Genomic DNA, 22,088 nt, shown 5'->3' with positions numbered 1-22,088 from the left:
TTTCATGCTCTCATAGTCTTCCTGGTATTTTCTCTGTGTAAGAGAAAATATATAAAATACATTAACCCTATACATTAGCCATCTATGAGGTAGATTAAATAGAAAAAGGCCAGTTCTATAAATGGAAAAGAAAAATTCAAGCTTTTCCAGTTGACAAAAGCAGCACTAAAACAGCATATTTGAAAGAATGTGTAAATAATTTGCTTACCGTACTTATATTGTTAGCATTCATTTTTGCAACTGCAACATCATAGCAAGGTGTTTGACTCCACTTGCCTTTGGCCTTTTTATAGTCCTCATGGTACTTAAGCTACAACATAAGAACATGAAATAATGAAGGTTAATCTTATGATAATGAACTAAATTAAACTAAACTTAAATAAAATAAAATAAAATAAATGACAACCTTTCTGGGTATTGCTCTGCATCTCTGCTTCACAGGTCTGTTTTCAAAACTGGTGCTTTAAAAACACAGCTTCAGGTTTGAAAGTGCCTTAAATTCACTTTGTTAGCTATTGCCTAGATGTCTGAAGTACAGGTTAACTTGATTATTAGTTAATCTCTGGTTCCCTCTTGTTGTCTCCATTGGATCCGTGAAGCTGATATTTGAAATAATTCTTCTATTCCACAACATTTTCACCAATATGGAGGTTGTTTGCCATTAGTCTCCTCCAGTGGATGGCACTATGACAAATTCCTTTGGTGAAAACTGATTTAAGTTCCAGAATACACAAGCTCCTTTGAAAATTTCTGCCAGAGAGCATATGGCTTTCTCCCTCTGCCCCCCAAAATCTACAATAGCAGAAATTGAAGAAACTGAACAATACGCACCAAACTTGGCAAATTTATAGTTGCTTACAATTTGTACCAGCTTACTGGCAATGCAAGACGAGGCTGCTCAATTATTCCTGAATCCTACTCCCCTCTGTCACTTCTAACAGTTGCCACCAGATTTTCTTTTTACACAATTGGTTGTAGTAGGAAAAGCGGTTGTCATACAGCAGTAACGTTTTTCTTCACTCTTCATTTTCCCATCTCCGTGTCTATACACGTCTTGGTTTCTCTTAATGCTGAATTCTCCTGCATGTATGTATTACCTGCCTTAGATTTAATAAACTGTTGTACCTTTTTATAAAAAAGTATTATTTTTTCAGATGCATTAATTTCACCAGCTGTATTTCCAGCTCTAGTTGTTTCAACACCCACTCAGTGGATCAAATTATTTCCTGAATAAAAAGATCTCTTTTTAAGTCACTTATATAAATTCTGTTTGCACTCAGCACTGAAACTTTACTTGCACACTTCTAACCCAGGCAACCTATTTTCCCCTCTCAAGTTTACTGTTTCAGAAACAAAATATTATAGAATCCTAGTGGACTACCCAAACTAATGTAGGCCTGGGTATGGTCGTTATGACTTTGATCAGACTACACTCAAGATTATCAGGAAATAAACTATTGTTTGTTCAAGCTCCATTTCATAACTGACCTAGTGCAAAGGTTTTGATTTGTTGTCATTATACTTCAGGTTTCATTGTGGTACTTCACTGTAATCCTTATCCCAAAAGATACATGTACTTCCATACTGGTTCAGTTCTTACCTTGCTGATCAAGAGTGGATATGCCAAAATATTCTAACACAATCCTATTGTCTTCACTGGCATGAACTATATGCTGCAGACTACTACTACTATGTCATTAGCTTTAAATAATGACTGTTTCTTCCGGCCATTCTCATGACAATTTTTTTTACATCCTTTAATCTTTTGACCTATATTTATATAAGGTTGTAAAGAAATTTCGCCATCTGAAAAAAATCTCTAAATGATTTATTTATTTATTTATTTGCAACCTCAACAGATACATAATTGCAATTTTTTAATGTTGCGTTGCCATTTATTACTGGCACAAAGCAATGTGTTCACACAACATGTATTTTTTAATCACAGCTAAATTCTGAACTGAGTTGAAATCCTACTTCTAGCTTAAAAGATTATATGATTTTGTCCTCATTATTTGTTAAGCATTTCTCTCCCTACACTTCAACCCATCTCCTGAATTCTTTAGTACATTTTATTACAACTACAGCGAGATATAGAGTGGAGATTATTGGTGCCAGAGCCCTTGATAATCATCACTCAAAATCACTGAGTTTAGTGCTTGATTCTATTATCTATTTAGTATGCAAACTAAGGATGGAGACATTTTGTTTGCCAAACTCTTCTGCTAACTGAGGTCTGTGAACTTAACAACATTTGATTTTGTGCACTCATGCACACATGCGTGTGATGACTATTCAGTGAAATGAATATTAAAATAAATTTTATTTCATCAGTCAGATTGATCACTCTTAGGTGTATTTCATACAAGAAGATCAACTGTCTAACTTATCAAATGTTTTCTTGAATATAATCAATTTACTCCATATAAATACCATCTTGTATAAAAAATGCAATATTTTCTCACATACAACATGCACCTTTCCCCAAAAAGTCCACCCACCAGAATTCAGGTGTATGTATTAAGTGGGGAAGCAGATTTCTTCACTTCAGGGGTGTTAAAGATCATCTTCTTTTTAATGGTCTTGAAGTTCCATTAATCTATCTAACCTTTCTTAAGGCAATTTTACTGTCTGCTAGCTGCTTCTCATCAATTTCCTGTTTCACAGCCTTGGAAACTCTTTAGCTCTTCAAAATCATGGAACCATTCATGAAGACTAGTCTTCACTAATAATTATGGCTTCAGCTTTAGTGAAGCGGGAAAAAGAGGGTGAGCCAGATGAAGATTCTGCCATTCAAAACACAAAGGTGTGTAGTATATTCCAGGGTATGTTTTATGCAAGAAAATACAGTAAAATGCAGTTGGACCTACAAACATGCTGCTATTTGAATGTGAACAAGCAGCATAATAGACGTCTCAATAATGGTTGTCAACTGTAGTGCACAGAGCACTATAAGAGGAAAAGAGAAGAAAAGGGAAAATAGAATGGGAAGTTGAGGAAGGTAGGAATGTGTGACTGTTAGAGAGACAGCAAGAGACAGAAAAACAGGTTAAAGAGGGATAAAATCCTAGACCCAGTGATGTCAGTAGAAATTTTGCCATGTCACCTGAGATGTCAGGATTTTCCCTGAGATTTCTGAAGAGAAAGGAAGTAAACTAAGGAACTGATGAAGAAGGAATAACTGGTATTCCTAACTGAAGATCATATGGTCTTTCTATTCCCTAATTTCTTAATTATTGTTTGAACCCAGTTGGTATCTAACGTACATGCACTTGAATGTTCTTTCCTCTCCAGCATCTTTAGTGGGGTTTTTAGGCTAGAACAAGCCCTGGAGTATACTCACATCACTGCGCTGCTTAGTCACTTTCTTGGCAAGTTCCACATCAGGTGGGTCTGGCAGAGAAGTGTATTTAGCTTTCCGTTCATCATGCCCTTTTTTGTAGACAATCTGAAATAAAGAAAGAGGTAAACATTTACAAGAACTGCCTGTTTAAATAAGCAACAGAACATTTTCTTCTGACTTCACTAATGCCTCTTTGAACAGAAGTACTCATTTTCACTTCTGCAACATAAACTCTTTGAACCAATGTAATTACTGTGGAGTCTTCTGAGAGATAAATAACTAATTTGTTAGGGCACTATTTTTAAATAAGCAAATACTTTGGATTTTACAGATATAATCCTGTAAGGGGCTGACCTCAGTTCTCAAAGTTCTCCAATAAACATCAATGAGTTACACACACATTCTCACATATCCATATAGGTGTACTGTTATCCTTGTTTTACAGGTGGGAGAACTACGTTTATACGTAGTGTGACCATATGTCCTGGTTTGACTGGGACACTCCCAGATTCCATAGGCCAGTCCCAGCTGGTTGGTCAAAAGTCCCAGGCCAGAATCCAGTGGGGAAGACAGAGGGCACAGTGCACCAGGCAGGTGGTCAGGAAGACACCACTGCTGCTGTGTGGGACCAAAGACATGCCACATGTGGACAGGGTGACACCTGCTCCAGTCCACCCACCTTGCTTCTGCATACTGGCAGTGGTGCCTACCTGTCTGACACACTCTGCCATGACACCTCCCCACCACACTCTGGCCTGGGACTTTTGACCAACCAGCTGGGACTAGGCTACAGACTTTGGGAATGTCCCAGCTAAACCAGGAAATATGGTCGCCCTGTTTAGAGGCCCAGCTCTGAAATATATTAAATGACCTTGTGTCACACTAAATACAGCATATCAGAGACCTAATAGCTTGTTTAAATTAATTCCTGTCAATACAACTCAGAATTTTCAATCTTTTCGATTTTTATATATATAACATGCCATGTACAAACCATACATTCAGTATGTTTCTATACAGAAAGGACTTGTTTCTCTATATATACAGCAGTCAGTACATTTTGAGACTGATTCTCCAACACTATTATGATGGTTTTATGTCAGTGTAAGTCTACTGAGAAGTTGAGGATATCAGTGTAACACTTCCACAATAGAGAAGACAAGTGGGTTTTGCTACTTACATCGCTGAGAGCCTTTTGGGCATTTGCTACTCTTCTCAATTCTGGACTGTCATCATATGGATAAAACAATGTTTTGTCTCCTTCCCAGTCTTCTGTGTAGAGTTTCTTAAAGAGAAAAAAAAAAAAAATCAAACAGTAAATAATTTTTAATGAAATAATTCCTGACTAGGACTAGTACTTGCACTTTAGTGCTCTAAGCGAGCTGCTGCTCTTACCTTACTATATAGTGCTGTATTTTTTATTGCATTAACAAGCTCAGGAGCATCAGGGGGAAGCAGGTATTTGTCTTTAGTGTCCTCCCAGTTCTGCTTGTATAAAACCTGGACAGAAAGACCATACCGTTAGTCACTCTGCCTTTTAGAAAGCACTTACACCTGATCATAAATGGTCTGCTTCTAAAGATTTTCAGAAATCACAAACAAATGGAATCTAATAACTATATCCATGAGGAAAAGTTAAGATCTGTATTTTTTCTTTTTTGAGCACTTTTTCTCTCCCAATTATTTTCTTTCATTTTGTCTGCTACAAACCTTGTTATACTGTCCCAAGCTAAAAAACTTACTGCAAATTGAGCCAATAATGTCCACAATTTTTTTCATACAGTGGCTAAGAGTCTTACCTTGCTCACTTGTTGTGATACTTTCTTTGCGTGCTCTATATCCTTTGCCTTTTCATCAACATGGCAAAGAGTCTTGGCAACATCACCAGCCATGCGGTATTTAACCTAGGTCAAGACATGCCAAGATTGATTTATCTTATTCCAATAAAACAACAAAGTGAAACAAAAGTAATAGCTTTAGAAAATAGAATACCAGCTTTTTTCCACATTCTAGTAACTACGGCTAAATGCCATAGTTCAAGTAATGCATTTACTGAAGAGGAGTCACTCTATTTAAAGCGCACACAGCGTCTCCTGTATTCAGCATCCCATGCTTTAAAATGGCAGGAGGGGCACTTTAACTAAAGCATGTTGAACAAGCTTTAGTAAAGTGCCCCTAACTACCATTTTGAAATGTGAGGACACTGAATACATGAGACACCACAGCTGCTGGAGTGTGCTTATTAGCATGCTCCAGCAGACTCAATTAATCAAGTTTGCTCCAATGCACTATAATTACCACATGCCAAAGCAGACATCCCGCATATCTACAGGCACCCAAAGGGCCAGATTCAAATGGTTCATTAGGCATTTAAATAGGGCTTAGGTGGTGTTTAGCTGCTAAGTCCCAGACTGATGCAAACTGTAACCAACCTCACAAATCCTCAAATGCCTCCATGCTTGACTGGAAAGTTCCTTATAGATGTCTGCAGGTGTTGTATCTAACTCCCCAGAGAGACTTTCACTTGTGGGTATGGCCTGACCTCATCTAACTTGCATCAAAAATGTTGAATTCAGGTCAGAAAAGGTGGTGGTTGTGGTACCTATGATTTACCCAGTGGTAAGAGCCCACAGCAAAGAAGTGGGAGACCTGGATTCTAGACCCTAACAAGTTCGAACTCACATCTTTCCACCTTCATACTACAGAGGAGGTTGGACAGGGGTACTACAGGGCCAGAAGAATAGGAAGCAAAAAAGTATTGTGTCACTGTAGCCGAGAGGTTGGGGAGAGTCCTTAATTCCAGTCCCTGCTGCATACTTAACATAAAATGTATAAGCCAACTTCATGCACAGGACTCTTCCACAAAGGGACTGCTATAAACAGTGGGCTACAAAGGCGAGCTCCTTCTTACCTCATCCCAGCACTGTTTATGCATATTTTTAAACATTATTTTAAGAAATAAAAAGCCCTGTCATCAGAAAGTAGAAACCAAGACTCCCCTCTTCCCAGAAAACCACCATCCTCCCTTGGCCACAGAGAAACATTCCCTCCTCCTTGGTCTCCTTCTGGCCCTATGAGTCTTGTTCTTGTGGCTACCCTGTGGCCCAACTTCAACAGTAGTTGCTTAACCTGCCACCTCCTGAGTGAGTGTTTTAATCACTAGGTTATAGAGCAAATGGCAAGCACCACCACTTCGTTCTCCTCTTCAGAAGCTATTAGGCAACTATCCTCAGAAACGAGACAAGGGTTTTTGAACTACAGGTGTATGGAGATGCCTAGTGGACAGTGCAGCTCAGGTTCCACCAGTGTTTCTTATTGGCTACTTCTCTGGACATCTGTTATTGGCATCTCTGGCCTTTCTCAATCAGCCACTGGAGAAGCCATCTGCTCTTCTCTTTCTATGTAGAACACTTCTGCGTCTCCAGAGTCTCTCCCCTTACTGTATATGGACCTAAACACCTAACCCATCAAATTTAATCAGTTCTCTGAGAAGTGAACCTAAGTCACCCACATGCAAGGTGCGTGCTCTAATCACTGAACTATTGCATAGAAGAGAAGCAGAACCACTTACAGGAGATCACTGGGCCACAGTTTTGTGAAAAGAAGCAGGTATACACACCTAATGCCAGGACAGTGCTCTGTGTTGTGAATTACAGATCACATAAAAGTACTACATTTCTACCAGGAGAATTGCTGTTCTCCCAGTAGAAGTAACAGGTGTACAATTGTGTTTCTGTTTCTTCAGACCAAAAATGGTGGTTCCAGGAGAAAAATAACCCAACTCCAAACCAGTAGAAGCTGTTCCCAGAAAAGTCTCTCCAAGGAGAAAAAACACTTGTATACCTAGAGATATCAGAGAGAGATACTTTCATGCAGTCTTGAGATAGACGCCTAAGTCCCTGAAGAGAGATGGTAGATTATTGGTGGCTCCTTACTCAGCATGCTGTGTTTCAGGGATCCCATTCTTCAGCAACTGTACCAGAATCTAGATGCCTAACTGGAGAATGTGTGGTAACCATCTGGCTACCTAGTAGAAAAGTTTGGTGCTCCAGTGATCAGCATTCTCACTCCCAAGTCCTCTTGTAGATGCTACATTTGAGTCATTTTTTTCTGATTTTTTTTAAAGGCACAGACCCAGGAACTAGTTACATGAAAACGGAAATGTTTAAACATATTTTAAAGATCCACTTCTGTGATTATTCAGTGCCTACTGCCTATAAGAGAAATATAAGGTGTGGGAAGGGCAGCAGCGTATAGCCTGCAGTGTCATTTAATCCAGTGCTTTATACTTTACCAGTATTTCCCATTACTGTCTTTAATTTCATATCAAAATCTTTTCTTCAAAACCATGTTGGCCCCAGTCAACTGGAATCATTATTCAGCTGGTCATGGACCATGATCTCCCCTACTCTAAGACACAGTGGCCTAAATTCCAAGCTGAGTCCTAGAATTTCAGACTTGTCACTGAGTCTGCATTTCTACCCCAAAGATCTTGGAAGTGTTTCTGCCAAGCTTACAGTTTCGCTTCCTGTAACATTTACTATCTGGTTGCTGTCTCTCTGCTAATATTTAAATGGATACTCTAAAATACATAGTTCCTTTACTCTTTTATATCTAATTTACTTTATTAGATATGGCACATACCTCACTAAGCTGATCTTGTACTTTCTTGATTCTCCGAAGTTCTGGGGTATCACTTGTTACAGCATATGGCTTTCCTTTTTCTTTCATGAACTTTTGTTTGTATTTGTTCTGAAATAACAGAGTACAGATATTACTGCTCAGACCTCCCAAAGTTCCAATATCCAAAGGCTCTGGCAAAGACAATGGGAATCAATTCTTACATTCACTACTATAGAATCTATGAATCATTTGGTCATATTCTCAGCATAGCTCCTCTGTTTCTTCTCTTAAGACTACATTATATTGTCCCAATATGATATATTTTAGTCTTTTGGAGGGTTTGGTTTTGATCGCCTCAAAATTACTCTCTAAAAATCTAATAACATTTTATTCAGATATCTCAGAACACAGTGACTCAAACTCAACTCTTACTTATGCATGTACAATGCCTTAAAAGTCAGTGGCATTGTGCAAGTGGAAATAAGAGTAGAACTGGTCCAGCAGTCCTATGAAAAGGAAAGGTATGCCTAAATCCTATCTGATCCTGTTCTCATGGTCATCGGCAAGACCAGGTTTGGGCCTAATGGGATATTAAGTCTGGGATTTTCAAAGGGAGTTTGACATCCAACTTCTGTAGACTTTGACTTTGATTTGGGAAATCCTCAAGAGGTCCTTAGTCCAAACCTAAACTGTTTGCTATAGTTAAAATGAGGATCAGTGCTAGAGAGGATGTGATGAGGTCATGCCTTTAGTCAGGTCTTTGCCTAGAAGAGTAACCTAGAATATTCTTGTTACATGGTTGCGGGACTAGGCCATGGATTATGATACGTTTGGAAGCAAATATCCTACCCGCTTATAGATTCAGTCACCTCTACCAACCTACCAGGAACCTTTTTCCTATATTTCTTAACTGCAGATTATCAGAATAGAAATGTCCAGATCCAGCAAAGTTTCAATAATAGTGCACAGCACTTTATACTATAGAAGTAAATTGCTTTGTCTATACATTAGCTGTGCCTCACACAACATGTATTTAATTAGAATTAGGCTAGAACCAGAAACCTAGACCTGAAAACCTTTCCCTAAAACTCTGGGAAAGTTTGGATCTAGAGCTAGACTTTGCAGCTTGGGCCTATGGCTTTACTTCCTCTAATATAGGAAGGAGGTAAGGAAACATGCTTGAGCTTTGTTTCTCCCACACTTCAGAGCTTTAAGTTAGTATGCCCACATGGTTAGGAAACTGTGACAAAGACAGTTTAATTTAATTGACCAGTCAGTGCTAAGAATAGGACCCAGAAATGAGCTCTCCAGACAGCACTTGATATCCCTTCCTCAAGCCATTTTTTGTGACATTTTGATTCATTACTGCAGTGATAACCAAGGATCAAACTGACTACAAAGCATAAAAATGGGCAAACACAACATTAGGGTTTTCTACAAAACTTGATAAATGTCTTGAATGTGGGACTCAAAGTAATCAACAGGAACGACATAATGGGAATAATTTACCTCACTAAACAGCTCCTGCATTTTATTACTGTGTTTTAGATAAGGCGTCATAAACTTAGATGAGTCCACTTTTGTCCGTCTGACTTTCTTTCTGACAGGAGGTGCTGCATGTTCTGTGGTCTGTATGGTTGTTGTGGGGCCCTCAGAGCCTGTCCTGGTGGTGGTCTCAGTGTACTCTGTGATCACCTGGGAGTAGAGGCAAGATACAATTATTCAGTGTTCAAATATAAACCACCATTTTGTTTTTGGAATTTTTCAAGACTTCTATTTGTGAAAAGGGTGCTTAATTTCACAATGGAATTTTGACCAGACCATGGGCTAAAAATCAATATCTTGTTCTCTGTTAGGATTGCCAGTGGGCCATTTACACATGATCCAAGCTGACATGAGGACTCAGGTGATTCACCAAGTTCTAACTCAAACTTCCTTAGTTATCATCCAACAGCTCTCGAGTCCAGAGGGCCTTCTGCTGCCTCTTTCCACATGCATAACTCCCACTGACGTCAGAGGGAATTTTGAGTGCTGACTGATGAGAGGATAAGTCCAAAGGGTAAAAATGTTCTGAATACTAAAGGCTCTATTGACCGGCACATAGTCTCGCATCAACAGCTCCTGCTGATGTCACTGGGAGTTGTGACAGTAGATCAAAGGCATGTATGACCCTTCAAAGGGTTTTTAGCCACAAAATAGTAAAGAAATTGAGACAGCAAGATGTAACTAATAAAACCCTTCATATCTTTGCAATAAGTAAAGCATTTGCTGCCTAGTGCTCAGATAGCTTTCAAAATCCAGTTTTTCTACAAATGTACATTTTCTGATGTGGACAATCAGATGATAATCATGGAAGAGGCATATTTGAAACACGAAGGAAAGTAATGGAAAGAGTTGGCAGACAAAACTGTTGCCTATGCCTTTAGACCAACAAATATCCATGGAAAGACCTGGAAACATGCCCCTATTTAATGTTAATGATTTAAGTTCTCATTCATGCTCTAGGCAATAATTTTAATGCACATAAGTTTCTAATCAAAGCACTCACAGAAATGGTAATTATACATGACAAAAATAAAATTGCTTCATAACTACATGAATAATTAAGTATCACATCTTGGTTCATAATAGATTTTTTTTTAAAAGGGACTTTCAAAAAGGAATGAATGAAGCTTAGCTTTCAGTTTATTTGCATTAATGTGATACATACACCCTATTAAATATATTCATCCTTACCTAAAGAAAAAATTGTTAGCGATATCTATCTTTCACAAGCTTTGTTTCTTCTGTGTTCACTAAGGGTGCATATAAACTTTCACCATATGATTGCAGACCAGGAGTGGAGCGTACAGACATTCACCAGTGCCAAAAGAGCTGTGTAGAAAACTGTGTGCAAGTAACTTGGAGTAAGGGAGAGAGGAGGGTGGAATTATGGGTGCTAGCAGGTCTGAGGGGGAGTTTGGCAGGATCAGGCTGGATGGCCGGTTTGTGGGGGTCGGGTTGGTGGGTCTGCAGAAAGGATTGTCCGTTCAAGGTTGGGAAGTCAGGAGGGTAAAAACAGCCCAGTCAGGGTCAGGGGGTAGGAAGCGCACAGCCCTGAGGGTGGGGTGAGCAGCTGGGCTTTCCCAGCCTCAGGGCTGTGCTCCAAATGTGTGCAGTTGTTTACTGGATCGGGTTAACCTGTTCCCAATCTAAGTTAGTTCGCCCACTTAGGTGAACTAGTATAGATCATACCCACCATTTTTGGCCCGATTTAAACCCCCTGAACATCTGCACAGATGAGCATTTAAATCAATCTAACACTAGTCAGGTTGATCTAAGTGTAATATCTGTATATACCCTAAAACTCTTAACAATACATTATTATTCATTCCAGTTCTGCAACAAGTTGCTGTGTATCCATTCATTTCTAATATGTGATAAATCATTAATAGCATGTTTCTTAGCATTAAATAGCACTTGAGAGTCTGAAAAGTGTGCATATGGTGACAATAATCTGACAAATATTACCTGTTACTTCTTGTTCCCTGCATATTGAGAGTATGGATACGTATATTCATGCATACATTCAGTATATCTATCCATTATCTACTTTGTATTTACTTCAACCTATTCTGCAGTACAAAAAGATTCCTTCTGCAATCTTTTATGTTCTCTGTTCGTATTCAGTTTGTAAGATGCCATTCTTATTAAAAAGAACTGTTTCCATGTTTTTCCCTACCTCTGATCACCTGATGTAGCATCACTAATTAATTCAATAATTTGTATGTCTAACAGAGCTATTCATATAGATTTTACTATTCTTACTTTTTTAAGGTAAAATATTTCTCATGACATGAGATTATGGCAAAGCATACACTAACAATTTCAATTTTGGGGTGAGAGTGTTTCCTTCTAAACAAAGGGACCTGTTTCAAAATTTTTCCTGCTTTAGTAAAATGCCCTTTGATAAAATAGGAATTTTTACTGACTAGTAATTCAGCACTGTCTCTCCCAAAGGCAACTTTATCATGCCATGAGTCCCCATGAAGTCAGTGAGTGTGGGGTTTCTTATCAGTAGTCAGATCAGACTCAAGGAAGGTAGTGTTGCAATAGGCAAGCAATATTATGCATCTGATATATCAGATTTACTTTTCTCCCAGGAAAATTACCATTACAGAATAGAGATTTAATTATTATAAGCCCTGTGGCCTTTCTAAATCGATATGAGTTGATTTTTATTTTATTGGCTATCAAGTCTGTTCTTGGCTATATGTTAAGAGTACCCTACAATAGCATGTGAGCCTATGGGTTATGATATTAAAGGGAAAACAGGGGGCTGAGGGGGCATGGGCACTAAGGCGCACAGCTGACAGCCCAGAGGTTGCAAATTCCAGGCCACAACAGAAATCCAGGCACAGTCCCATCAGATTCCAGCAATTCTGCAAATTCACTGGGACATGAGAAGGAAGGGAAGAAAAACAACCATAACAAAACAACAAGCAATCATCTCCAACTCTTCCATCTCATATTTATGCAGTCAGAACCATGAAACAACCCTCAAAACACACAAAATGGTCCATGTACTTGGTACATTGAGTTATTAATATTATCATTTGCTTCACATGCAATGTCACAGAGGCCTTTACCTCCATTGGTTCGCCCTCCTCCACAATCGTCTCTTCAATGTAGTACTATAAATAAAGGACAAACTTTATTATTTCACAAGTACACACAACACTGTAAAATGACTATTTTCTCTTTGAACCAACAGCCCCGCTGCCTGGGAAATGGCTGTAATTCATTAGTGCAGAGGCCGCTTTTACGCTCCTGACAGAGCTCTGAGTTTCCCATTTATACTAATAATGTTAAGCATTGTATTGCCACCCCTGACAGATATTTGTCCAACTTGTTCTTAAAACCTACAGTAAAAGGCATTCCCTTTCTTCCTAGGTACCAATTCTACATCTTAATGATCCCTAGGACGTTTGGAGATGGAGTTTCCTTCTAATATCAAACATAAATTCCCTGTTCCTTCAATTTAAACTAATTATTTCCTGCTCTACACGTAGTGGACCCAGAGAAAAAGAATATCATCCATCTCTTTCTAGCAGCCTTTCATGTATTTGAAGATTGTTACATCCCTCCTCTGTCCTTTTTTCCCCAGACTAAACAAACCCAGTTCTTTCAACATTACCTCAGAAGTCATGTTTTCTAAACTCTTATCATTTTTTGTACTTGCCCCTAGACAGTCTATATTTGTCTTAGTACTCCAGGTAAGGACTTATCACTGTCAAGTAGAAGGAAATAAGTGTCCTGTATTTTAGCTGTAACGTTTTTATTAATGCATCCCAGAATGATGCTGCCATTTTTACAATAGCATCACACTGTTGACTCATTCAGTTTGTTATCCACTGTAACTCCCAGATCTTTTCCAAGCCAATTATTCCCCATTTTGCATTTATACATTTGATCTCTCCTTCCTAAGTAGTATGCTCTTCACTGAATTTAATTTTAGACCATTTCTCTTATGAATTGCCTGCAGTCCCTCCTAGATTAATGCAAATCAAAAATTTTAAAAATGCATTTTTTATTCCATCATTCAACCCATTAATGAAAGGATTAAATAGAATAGTATCCAACTCACGACAGAGCCCTGAGTAATCCCACGCCATGGTTTCTCCCAGGTGGGCAATGAATTATCAATAACTGCTCTTTGAGTATGTTAAATTAAGCAGTCACACTTGCACTTCCATACTACATTCAATTCCATTGATTTAAATGGGTCAAGCCCTTAACCTATAATATTTGCCATGCATCCCTCCAATTCACCTACTCATGAATTAACTTTGATTCAGATTTCCCATATTCTTTATGTACTGGAGATGCATTATGTTAATGTAAATAACTTAATTTCCCCCTTCATCAGGCAAATCCTTGTGTTCTCTGAAGAATAACACGTTACAAATGTTGTCCCACTTATTCTTTTTTTCTTTCATGCCAGATTGCAAAACCACTGTTAACTTTGCAGAATCTTACTCCCCACCCCTTTTCGTTACACTTGTTAAATACAACATGCCCTTATTTAATCAAAAGGAGAACACCAACCTTTTTTCAAAGTCAAAACATTTATACCAAATAATACTGAGCAATTCATATCTTCCAATTCATATCTTTATAAGCACAAATTACAATCATCACTTTCTAGAGTCTACCTGTACCAACAGTAACCACACAGAAGTATCTGGGACGATCAGTATCAGTCATTATAGGCTAATCTACACAGGGACACTGAAATTCAGACAATTTGGCTAAAGGTATTGATTCTCCAGGAGCAGAAGCAAATAGGAAGCAAATGCCACTTAATTCCAGAATGAAACTATCCACACATACTTCAGATTTATACGCAGACTTCATGACCTCATTGATTCATCTCAACATTCCCGTGTTTTCAGATTACTGGACCTTTCTACCTCTGAATGTATCTTAATATTTGATGTTATTCAGGGCTAATTTCTGTTTACTACCATTGTTGTGTTTCTGACTCTTCAAAAAAATATCAGCAGGGAAATGTTATCTGGTTTTATAATTAGCTGCATTCCTTGCAAATCACAAACTATTATGCTATCCAGTGTAGACTAATGTAATCCTACAGATTACCTCCACAGACAAAAGGCCAAGGTTCCTTAAATGAAATGCCCAGCATATTCTGAACCTTCTATTCCTAAACCATAAATTTAGTTTTTCTTTGAACAAAGATCTCTGACATAGGTTTAACAGACATGATTCATAGGAATCTAGGGTGCTTCTTTTTATGATTTTGAAAAGGGCTGAGCAAGCTGCTTCAGAATGATACCAGATGCCATTGTTACTGTTTTATTTATAACTTATCCCCTATGAATATCTCAGAAGGGAGCTAACAGAGCAGAACCATCTGAAGCAGTCCTAGAGATGTGGCATACAGCACATTTAACAAAAGATGAAAAAAACAAGAGGGGAAAAAATGGAGCTGCCTAGGCACACAAATCCGCAGTACACAATTCCAAAAAATGACATCAAATGAAAAGGAAGCCAGCTCCTCCAAAATGAAACATAGAGTAAGCTAAGGGAAAGTATATTCACATGAAAGTAGGTATTAACACAATACAGCCAATGGCACAGTTACAGCAGATAGGAATATCAATAAGTATAAGGACAGTAAATCATAAGAATTTGAAAAAATATTTCTTTTATATGTAGATATTTAGGGGGATTGTACCAGTGACAACATTTCCTAAAGGCACATAATGTATGTAACTAACTGAATTGGCACATTATTTTATTTCTGGCTACTAGAACCTAGACACTCAATCCTGCAATCCCTCGCCAAATGAGCAGTCCACAGGTTTTCTTATGGGGATGAGAGTTGCATGACTGGGTCCTAAATTGACAGCTTTTTCCCTCTGTGAAGGGCACTACACACCCCTTCTAACTGCTCTTACACTTCCTGGTGGAGCAGTCATCATTTAATAACCAAGGACACTCTAGTTATTACTAAAACAAAATATTTATAACAAAGTAATTTTTTCACTGACATTCATACATGGATTTCCTTAGATACTCGGGAATCTAAATCAGACCAGTAAGGCCACATACAGAGGTACATAACTGTGAGTTTAATTGACTGGTGGGGGGTGTCAAACTCATCCATGATATAACAACATTGATTTCAGCAGGTTTACATCCCAGATTCATCTGTCCCTAGATCTGCACTGTAGGAATACCCCTACTGTATTGCCTGTTCGTAGACAAGGGCTGCAAAGCTGCTATATTTCTGAACTGCAGTGGATGGTAGGGAAAGGTCAGGCTGAGGTGGGTCCCACAGCTGTTCCATCTGACACCAACTAAAGCAGCAGTTCTCAGCCTTTTTAGTCTCAAGGCTAGACTCATGGCACCCCTTAGAAAATGCCAGATCTCTTTCACAGATGATAAAGAATTGTTTTCCATTGCAAGGAACTCAGAAAGACAAATGTTTGTAATAGTATGGATTCCTATGTGAAATATCTGGGTTTATCTTGTGAATCATGTTTGTACATCTAACTCTGCTAACATAGCATGGCAACTCATGACACCCTTGAAAGGATCCCAAAGCACCCCTGGTTGAAATTCACTGAACTAGAGCATGGGGGAAAGGCTGAGAGGCAAAAAGGCACGGCCACTGCGTTCAGGACTACACAAATCCAGTAGCCACAAATCTGGACTGGAATAATAGACGTATTGGTTCTGCAGCATTTCCACTTTTCCCTTTACTTGACATAACCTACACATACACAGACTTGACGAAAGCAGGTAGCATTTTCTGATCTCTGTAAATAATCAAGATCAACCTTTTTAGAAGATTTTCCTCTTACCTCCACTACTTCCTCATATTCTTCTTCTTCCATTTTTGCAGAATTTTCCTCTGTCTGCTACTGACTCACTAGTCATATAACAAATGAAAATATAAATATGAAGTATTAGCTCAAAGCATGTATTTGTTATTAAACACTCTTAGTCAAGTCCATCTTTTGTGTCATGGTATAATAATTAGTACTACTACCATATTGTTTTATAGGGCAATGAAGAGCAGGCCTTTAATATCTAACTCAAGAAAAATTGTTCTAATCTAACAACTTATTTTAGAATGGGAAATTACTGGATTAGTCTGTAGATTAATATCAATTATAATTTTAGCCAAATACATTAACATATAAATGCAATGCTAAAATAATATATAAAAGAATGAGTTCTGATCAGAAATGGTAATGTGAAATATGTCTTGCTTTTTCCTGTAGAACAGACATCTGAAGCATCTTCTCTTTCTCTAATGTTACATAGCTCGTTATTTCAACTATTGTTTGGACGGGAATTTTATCTGTAAGTTCCAGTACAACTATTAATATGCCATGCAAATGATATGATTTAAAAAAAAAAATACAATACTGATTTTAAATGACCTTATGTTAATGAAGTTAATTTCCCTCCTCTCATTAGCTTATATGGGTTCTCCGTTTTTAGCTTCTGTGGTTTTTTTTCTTTTTTTCTTCAAACCTGAAAAACATGAAATCCATATAGTTTGGGTCAAAATGTGAAGTAAGAGTTATTACTGTCAACTTCCAATTAATTAATTAATTAATGGAATGATTGTGCTATAAGTCCTGTCAAAGAGAGTTTTGCCAACAGAGAAACACAGCCCTGTTTCTAATGTTGGTAGTCGATGAAGGTTTAGAACAGCTGTTTCCTAGTCTAAAGATATTTGCCATGTAAGCTAATACTACAGAGCGATTGGCTGGTTTTGTTTAGCTAGCTAAGCTGCAATTCCTTCTGAGGCAAGTGGAGTCCAGTACTGCAGGTTAAATATAGGAACAAAAAATACTGTCCCTTTTTAGTTCCAATATGTTAGAAAAAAAGTGAGAAGAAAACTATTTTGTTAACCCAAAAGACTAACTGATAAAAAATAATTCCCATGTAGAGTAACTTGTCAGCATATAGGCCAAAGTCCTACGCACAAATCCCAGAAACAGTAAGCACAAGGAACATATACCCAAGCCCTACATTTTATATTCCCTGGTCGCAGATCCAAGGACTTTTCTGCATATTTGCAAACACTTAGCTCTCCTCACTCAGACAGAAAGACTAGTGACTTTCATGGGTAAAGCTTGAGTAGAACCCTCAAAAAGCAACAGAATCAAAAACAGCTTGAGATCTGCTCCATAAAATTAAGTCAGATTAAATAAAATGTGCTTACCAGCAATATTGAAATAAATTTCTTTAGCAGCTAAGCCTCTCCAAGTCTTCCCTCCTGAGAAACGCTGGGCAAGAGCAAGCCTGATGCATCAGCTCCTAAATTATCATGTGGTCCAGTCAACCAATCAGATTTTGACTTGCTCAAGTTTCAGATTCTAAATATACCTACTGACCCTTCTGAAGACCACCTGTTCATCAGATCCACAAAGAAAAAGGGAGCTAATAATTTTGCAGCCTTTGACTAATCCAAAACAGATCAGAATTTTCCTGACTACCTTAGTATTTTTAATTCAGACATATACAAATCTTAGAACTGGGCAGTTTTGATGAACAGATAACCATGGGAAAAATCAAGAAAAGATTGAGTCCAGTCTCAGTGCAGGATTCCTCTAGTTTTTTAACGTCTACATTTAAAGATGGAATCTTTTCCGTCCAACAGAACTTTCTCTCAAGAAAACATTTCACTGTTATCTTAAACATTTTTCCTTAATTCATGTCACCCAGATGTTTAACCCTTATCCCATCTCATTAATCCATTGCCACCAAATTGTTTACAGTTTGAGAGACTTGTAGATGGCTACCTCCTTTTGCAGAACTATATATTTTCAGTTCTTTATCCATTTGCTCCATCAGTCTGTCCTTCTAACTCCTTCATCATATTTTTCTGCTCCTTTGAGCTCCTTCCACTTTCAGCTATCGGTAGTTCTTGGTTTTTTTAGCATGAGTGCTGAAAAATGGCAACACAATTGTGACATGACCCATGGACATGTCTGTAATAAAGGCAAGACATATAGATGTTCTGATAAGAAAATGAACTTTATTTCCTTGTCCCAATTATCTAGCCTGGGACAAAGTTGCAAAGATAATATCTTGGTCCTGTGAAATAAGGTTGAATCTACCAACTCCACAATGTACTATAAAAGCATTAACTCAGTATTTGTGTGTCATTTTCTATGCTTATTTCTTTCTAGATCTCTCTGAATAATTTCTTTCTCCCAGGAAGGTATTCTTCAGCTCTCAGTTTAGTACTGCATCATCTTTAAATTCCATGACACTGCTTCTTAGCATATTACATGATGGAAGATATTTAATATGAACAAAATTATCTGTGAGCTATAGAAACTGCTGTCTGCCAGTGAGATGCAAAAATCTTTGATGTAATTCATGGAAACTCTTTAACAGCACATGTTTTGGGACAAGATACAAAGTATGCATTATCTGATTAAGATTATCAGGGGAACTGAAGGAGCCAAAATGGAGTCAGTTATACTGGAATTTGTCTAGGATATAGTGCTCACCTTCTGATGATAATTTGAAGGTTGTAAAGAAGAGTTGTTGCAGTCTACAGTGAACTGAGTGCAACTATGTTCTTTGATTTCCATGGTTTATATTTCTGCTGATTTCACCACTCAAGCCCAAGGTTCCCTCTAAGGTGCGCGCATGCACAGCCACCCACAAGTAAAAGTCTGGCCACGCACAGCCTTTTCAAGGCCGTGCACCGGGAGAAGAGCTTAAGGTAAGCTCTGAGGTGAGGCAGAGGCGGGGGCCTGGTGCGGGCTCTACTGGCTCCAGGGAACTGCTCCACTCCCCCACATCGCCTCGGGGAGCGACGAGGCACATGGCACGTGGGCTAGAAAGCGAAGTAGTTCCCCAGAGCCGGCAGAGCTCACTTGGAACAGGCTGAGGCTCATCCCCAAGGTGAGGCAAGGCAGGGATGAAGGCTGGTTCTGGTGGCTGGTGCAGGCTCCACCGGCTCTGGGGAACTGCTCCGCAGGCTCCGGGGAAGTGCTCCACTCCCCAACCCTGATGCCACGTGCCGCCTTGCTCCCTGAGGCCCCAGCCGCCTGGCCTCCAGCCCCCAGCCCCCTCCTTAGCTGCTGTTTTTAAGTGTGTTAAGAACTGTAGGATATGTTTATCAGTGCCTGACACCTCAAGACTTATAGGACAATATTCCACTTACTAAATCATACAATTAACAGAAAAGCAAAAAACTTTAAAAAATAAAATAAAAGAATCAGTAGTGGATTCCATTCTAGTGATAGGGTTAAACAGGATCATATAATGCCACAAATATTGAAGGCAAAAGACAAGAACCTTGTCCATAAGAGCTTCCAGTCCAGGAACTGGTCACTACATGGAGTGCCTTTAGATTTGTACAGATGTCACAGTGATCTATAAGACCCTGATACAGTAATGGAAGGCAACAAGCACTGGGAGGTAGGGTTACAAAAATAAGATGGATGTAGTTGCTCTGGTGGGGAACGGCCATGTCTTGTGGGTTGTGTAATGCATTTTAGGACACTCCTCTTGAGAACAGTGTGAGAGTTTGTCTGCCTCACTGCAGAAATTTGTGCAAAGAAAGACATTTAATGGTGATGGAGCTATGTTGGGGGTGGGTTAGGAAAAGATACCCTGACACAGGCAGCTGCACAGAAAATGGCACAGCAAGGAAAGCAGGAGAGGGAAACAAAAAAAGGAGGTTAATTATGTGGCTTTGGCAAAGCTGTGGGAGTAAAGGAATGAGAGATGAGAGCAGAGAAGCAAGCTGGAGAATACCCTGCAAGGTAGAGGGCTTTTGCTCCTGCATTATGACCAAACTGACAAAGGGCAAAACAAGAGACAGAGTAGTAGGGGTCATAAATGCAACCACTGGGAAGAATATGTGGGATGTGCAGCCCTCAGATATTCTGGGGATGTTAGTGCAGTTGCAGCATAAATGCATTTTCATTCCTAGTTTTTGCAGGCAGCTGCTTCCCTGATAGAGGCATGAAGTGATCAGAGCCTGGCCCCAGCAGGGAACTGTCAGATGGAAGAGTACTAAATGGCTTTTTGGAGGCACTGGGCATGTCTACATGTGCACTTAATTCCAAGTAGGCTTACTGCACAGTAAAAATACCCAGCCACCCTGCCCACTGGTAGAAAGGCTAGCAGTGAGCTCCCAGCTGGGTGGGGGGATCCTCACTCAGTCCGGAGCAGCTTGGAGCTGTCCCACTGGGGGAGAAGCTAGCAGTGAGCCCTGGCTGAGCCTGGGTTCCATGATGCTTTGGTGGCTGTCGAGCTTACAGACACTGTCGGCGTTCCCCGTCCGGCTGGGGGCTCACTGCTAGCTGCCTCACCTGTGGATCAGGACAGGGGGCTGGGACCTGCCCCTCCCCCACAGCTCTTTCAAAGCCCCATGCCTCAATCACTGGGGGCTGGGACCTGGCCTGTACTGGGACAGTTCCCAGCCAGCCCCAGGCTGTGTGGGGAAGTCTGCATGTGCATCCCAGAGCTGGCTGGAGCCTGCCCTGAAACAGGAGCCTGATCACTGCTGCCAGGGCAGGGGGACATTGTCCCAGTCAGACTCCAAGCTTGGAGCCCACCCCAGCAGCAGGCAGCTCCTGGGGGCAGGGAGGATCTCTGGTCCCTTGCTGCCTGGCTGACTGGGAGCAAATTTGCTCCCTGCTCACCATCTGCATGTGTGTTACTGCGCAGTGACTACTCAGCAGTTAATTTGCTATAAGCATTTGCAGATGGTAAATTAACCATGGAATAGACCAATTTACTGCTCGGTGTCTGCACATACAGACAGTGATGCTTACTGTGCAGTAAATTGGTTTACGGTGCAGAAAAGCACCTTGTGTAGACGCGCCCACTGTGGAGGAAAACTGGCAGGATTTCATCAGTTCTTATGGGGGAAAAGAGGGCAGAAAAGTAAAAGATGACAGCAGGGTTGTATCCAGTTGGAGACAGAGGGTAATGGTGCTGGTGACAGTAATGGGGTAGGCATGAGGAAAGAGTTCAGATGCACAAGGTGCTGCAACAATCACTTGAGCTGAATGGAAAAGCACTGACTGCTTGGGTAAGCGTCCCATGCCAGACCGAGGCGGCGTGCTCACGGACCGCTACTTCTTAGAGGGATCATTGCTCAAGCCTCAAATTTTGACATGAACCTCTGCCAAGATCATCTCTGCCTGGTTTGTAATTAAAATAGTGAAAAGCCACTGAATTTCCTATGATTTTCATGTAGGACTAAAACCAATCTATGTTGCTCAGAATTCAGCACATATTTGCTTTGACATTTCTGATATTTCGTCTTTAATTGTGAAAGTTTACCACTGAGATGGTGGTGATGTTTTGTTTCATTCACTTGTCAGAAGAGTAGAGATCAGGCTGGGCCAGCAACAACTGCAGCATGCCATTGCAGAATGTAGAATAGAGTAGAAGACAGGTACAAAGCAGTTAATGTTCCTTTTGGACCATCTATACCTTCTTCATTATCAAGATACGTGTCCTTTCTTGTGTCAGTGGCTCTGACGTATCAGTTTTATTCTTCTGGGGAGAACAATCCAACTCTGCAGGAGACAGATGTCCAAATGAAGCAGGAAGACTTTGCATT

General features: G+C 39.6%; 1 protein-coding gene across 8 annotated transcripts in view; it reads right to left on the bottom strand.

Annotated features, from left to right (window-relative positions):
- Positions 1-17,793, bottom strand: part of NEB (nebulin) — a 255,506-nt gene extending 237,713 nt beyond the window's left edge. For all 8 annotated transcript variants that reach the window (XM_019522420.1, XM_019522414.1, XM_019522415.1 and 5 more), the window contains exons 1-11: positions 17,712-17,793; positions 16,921-17,014; positions 16,336-16,403; positions 12,595-12,639; positions 9,476-9,661; positions 7,988-8,095; positions 5,143-5,247; positions 4,739-4,843; positions 4,524-4,628; positions 3,344-3,448; positions 209-310 (exon numbers count right to left, since the gene is read on the bottom strand). In XM_019522420.1, the coding sequence (XP_019377965.1) occupies positions 209-310; positions 3,344-3,448; positions 4,524-4,628; positions 4,739-4,843; positions 5,143-5,247; positions 7,988-8,095; positions 9,476-9,661; positions 12,595-12,639; positions 16,336-16,368 (894 nt within the window). In that variant the 5' untranslated portion in view covers positions 16,369-16,403; positions 16,921-17,014; positions 17,712-17,793. The remainder of the gene's footprint in view (positions 1-208; positions 311-3,343; positions 3,449-4,523; positions 4,629-4,738; positions 4,844-5,142; positions 5,248-7,987; positions 8,096-9,475; positions 9,662-12,594; positions 12,640-16,335; positions 16,404-16,920; positions 17,015-17,711) is intronic.
- Between the last annotated feature and the right edge of the window lie 4,295 nt (positions 17,794-22,088).

The sequence above is a fragment of the Gavialis gangeticus genome, unplaced genomic scaffold (genome assembly GCF_001723915.1).
Source record: "Gavialis gangeticus isolate Ggan-Ray unplaced genomic scaffold, GavGan_comp1, whole genome shotgun sequence".
Lineage (NCBI taxonomy): Eukaryota > Metazoa > Chordata > Crocodylia > Gavialidae > Gavialis > Gavialis gangeticus.
Note: the sequence above shows the minus strand (reverse complement) of the source record. Positions and strands in the feature narration are given on the sequence as shown.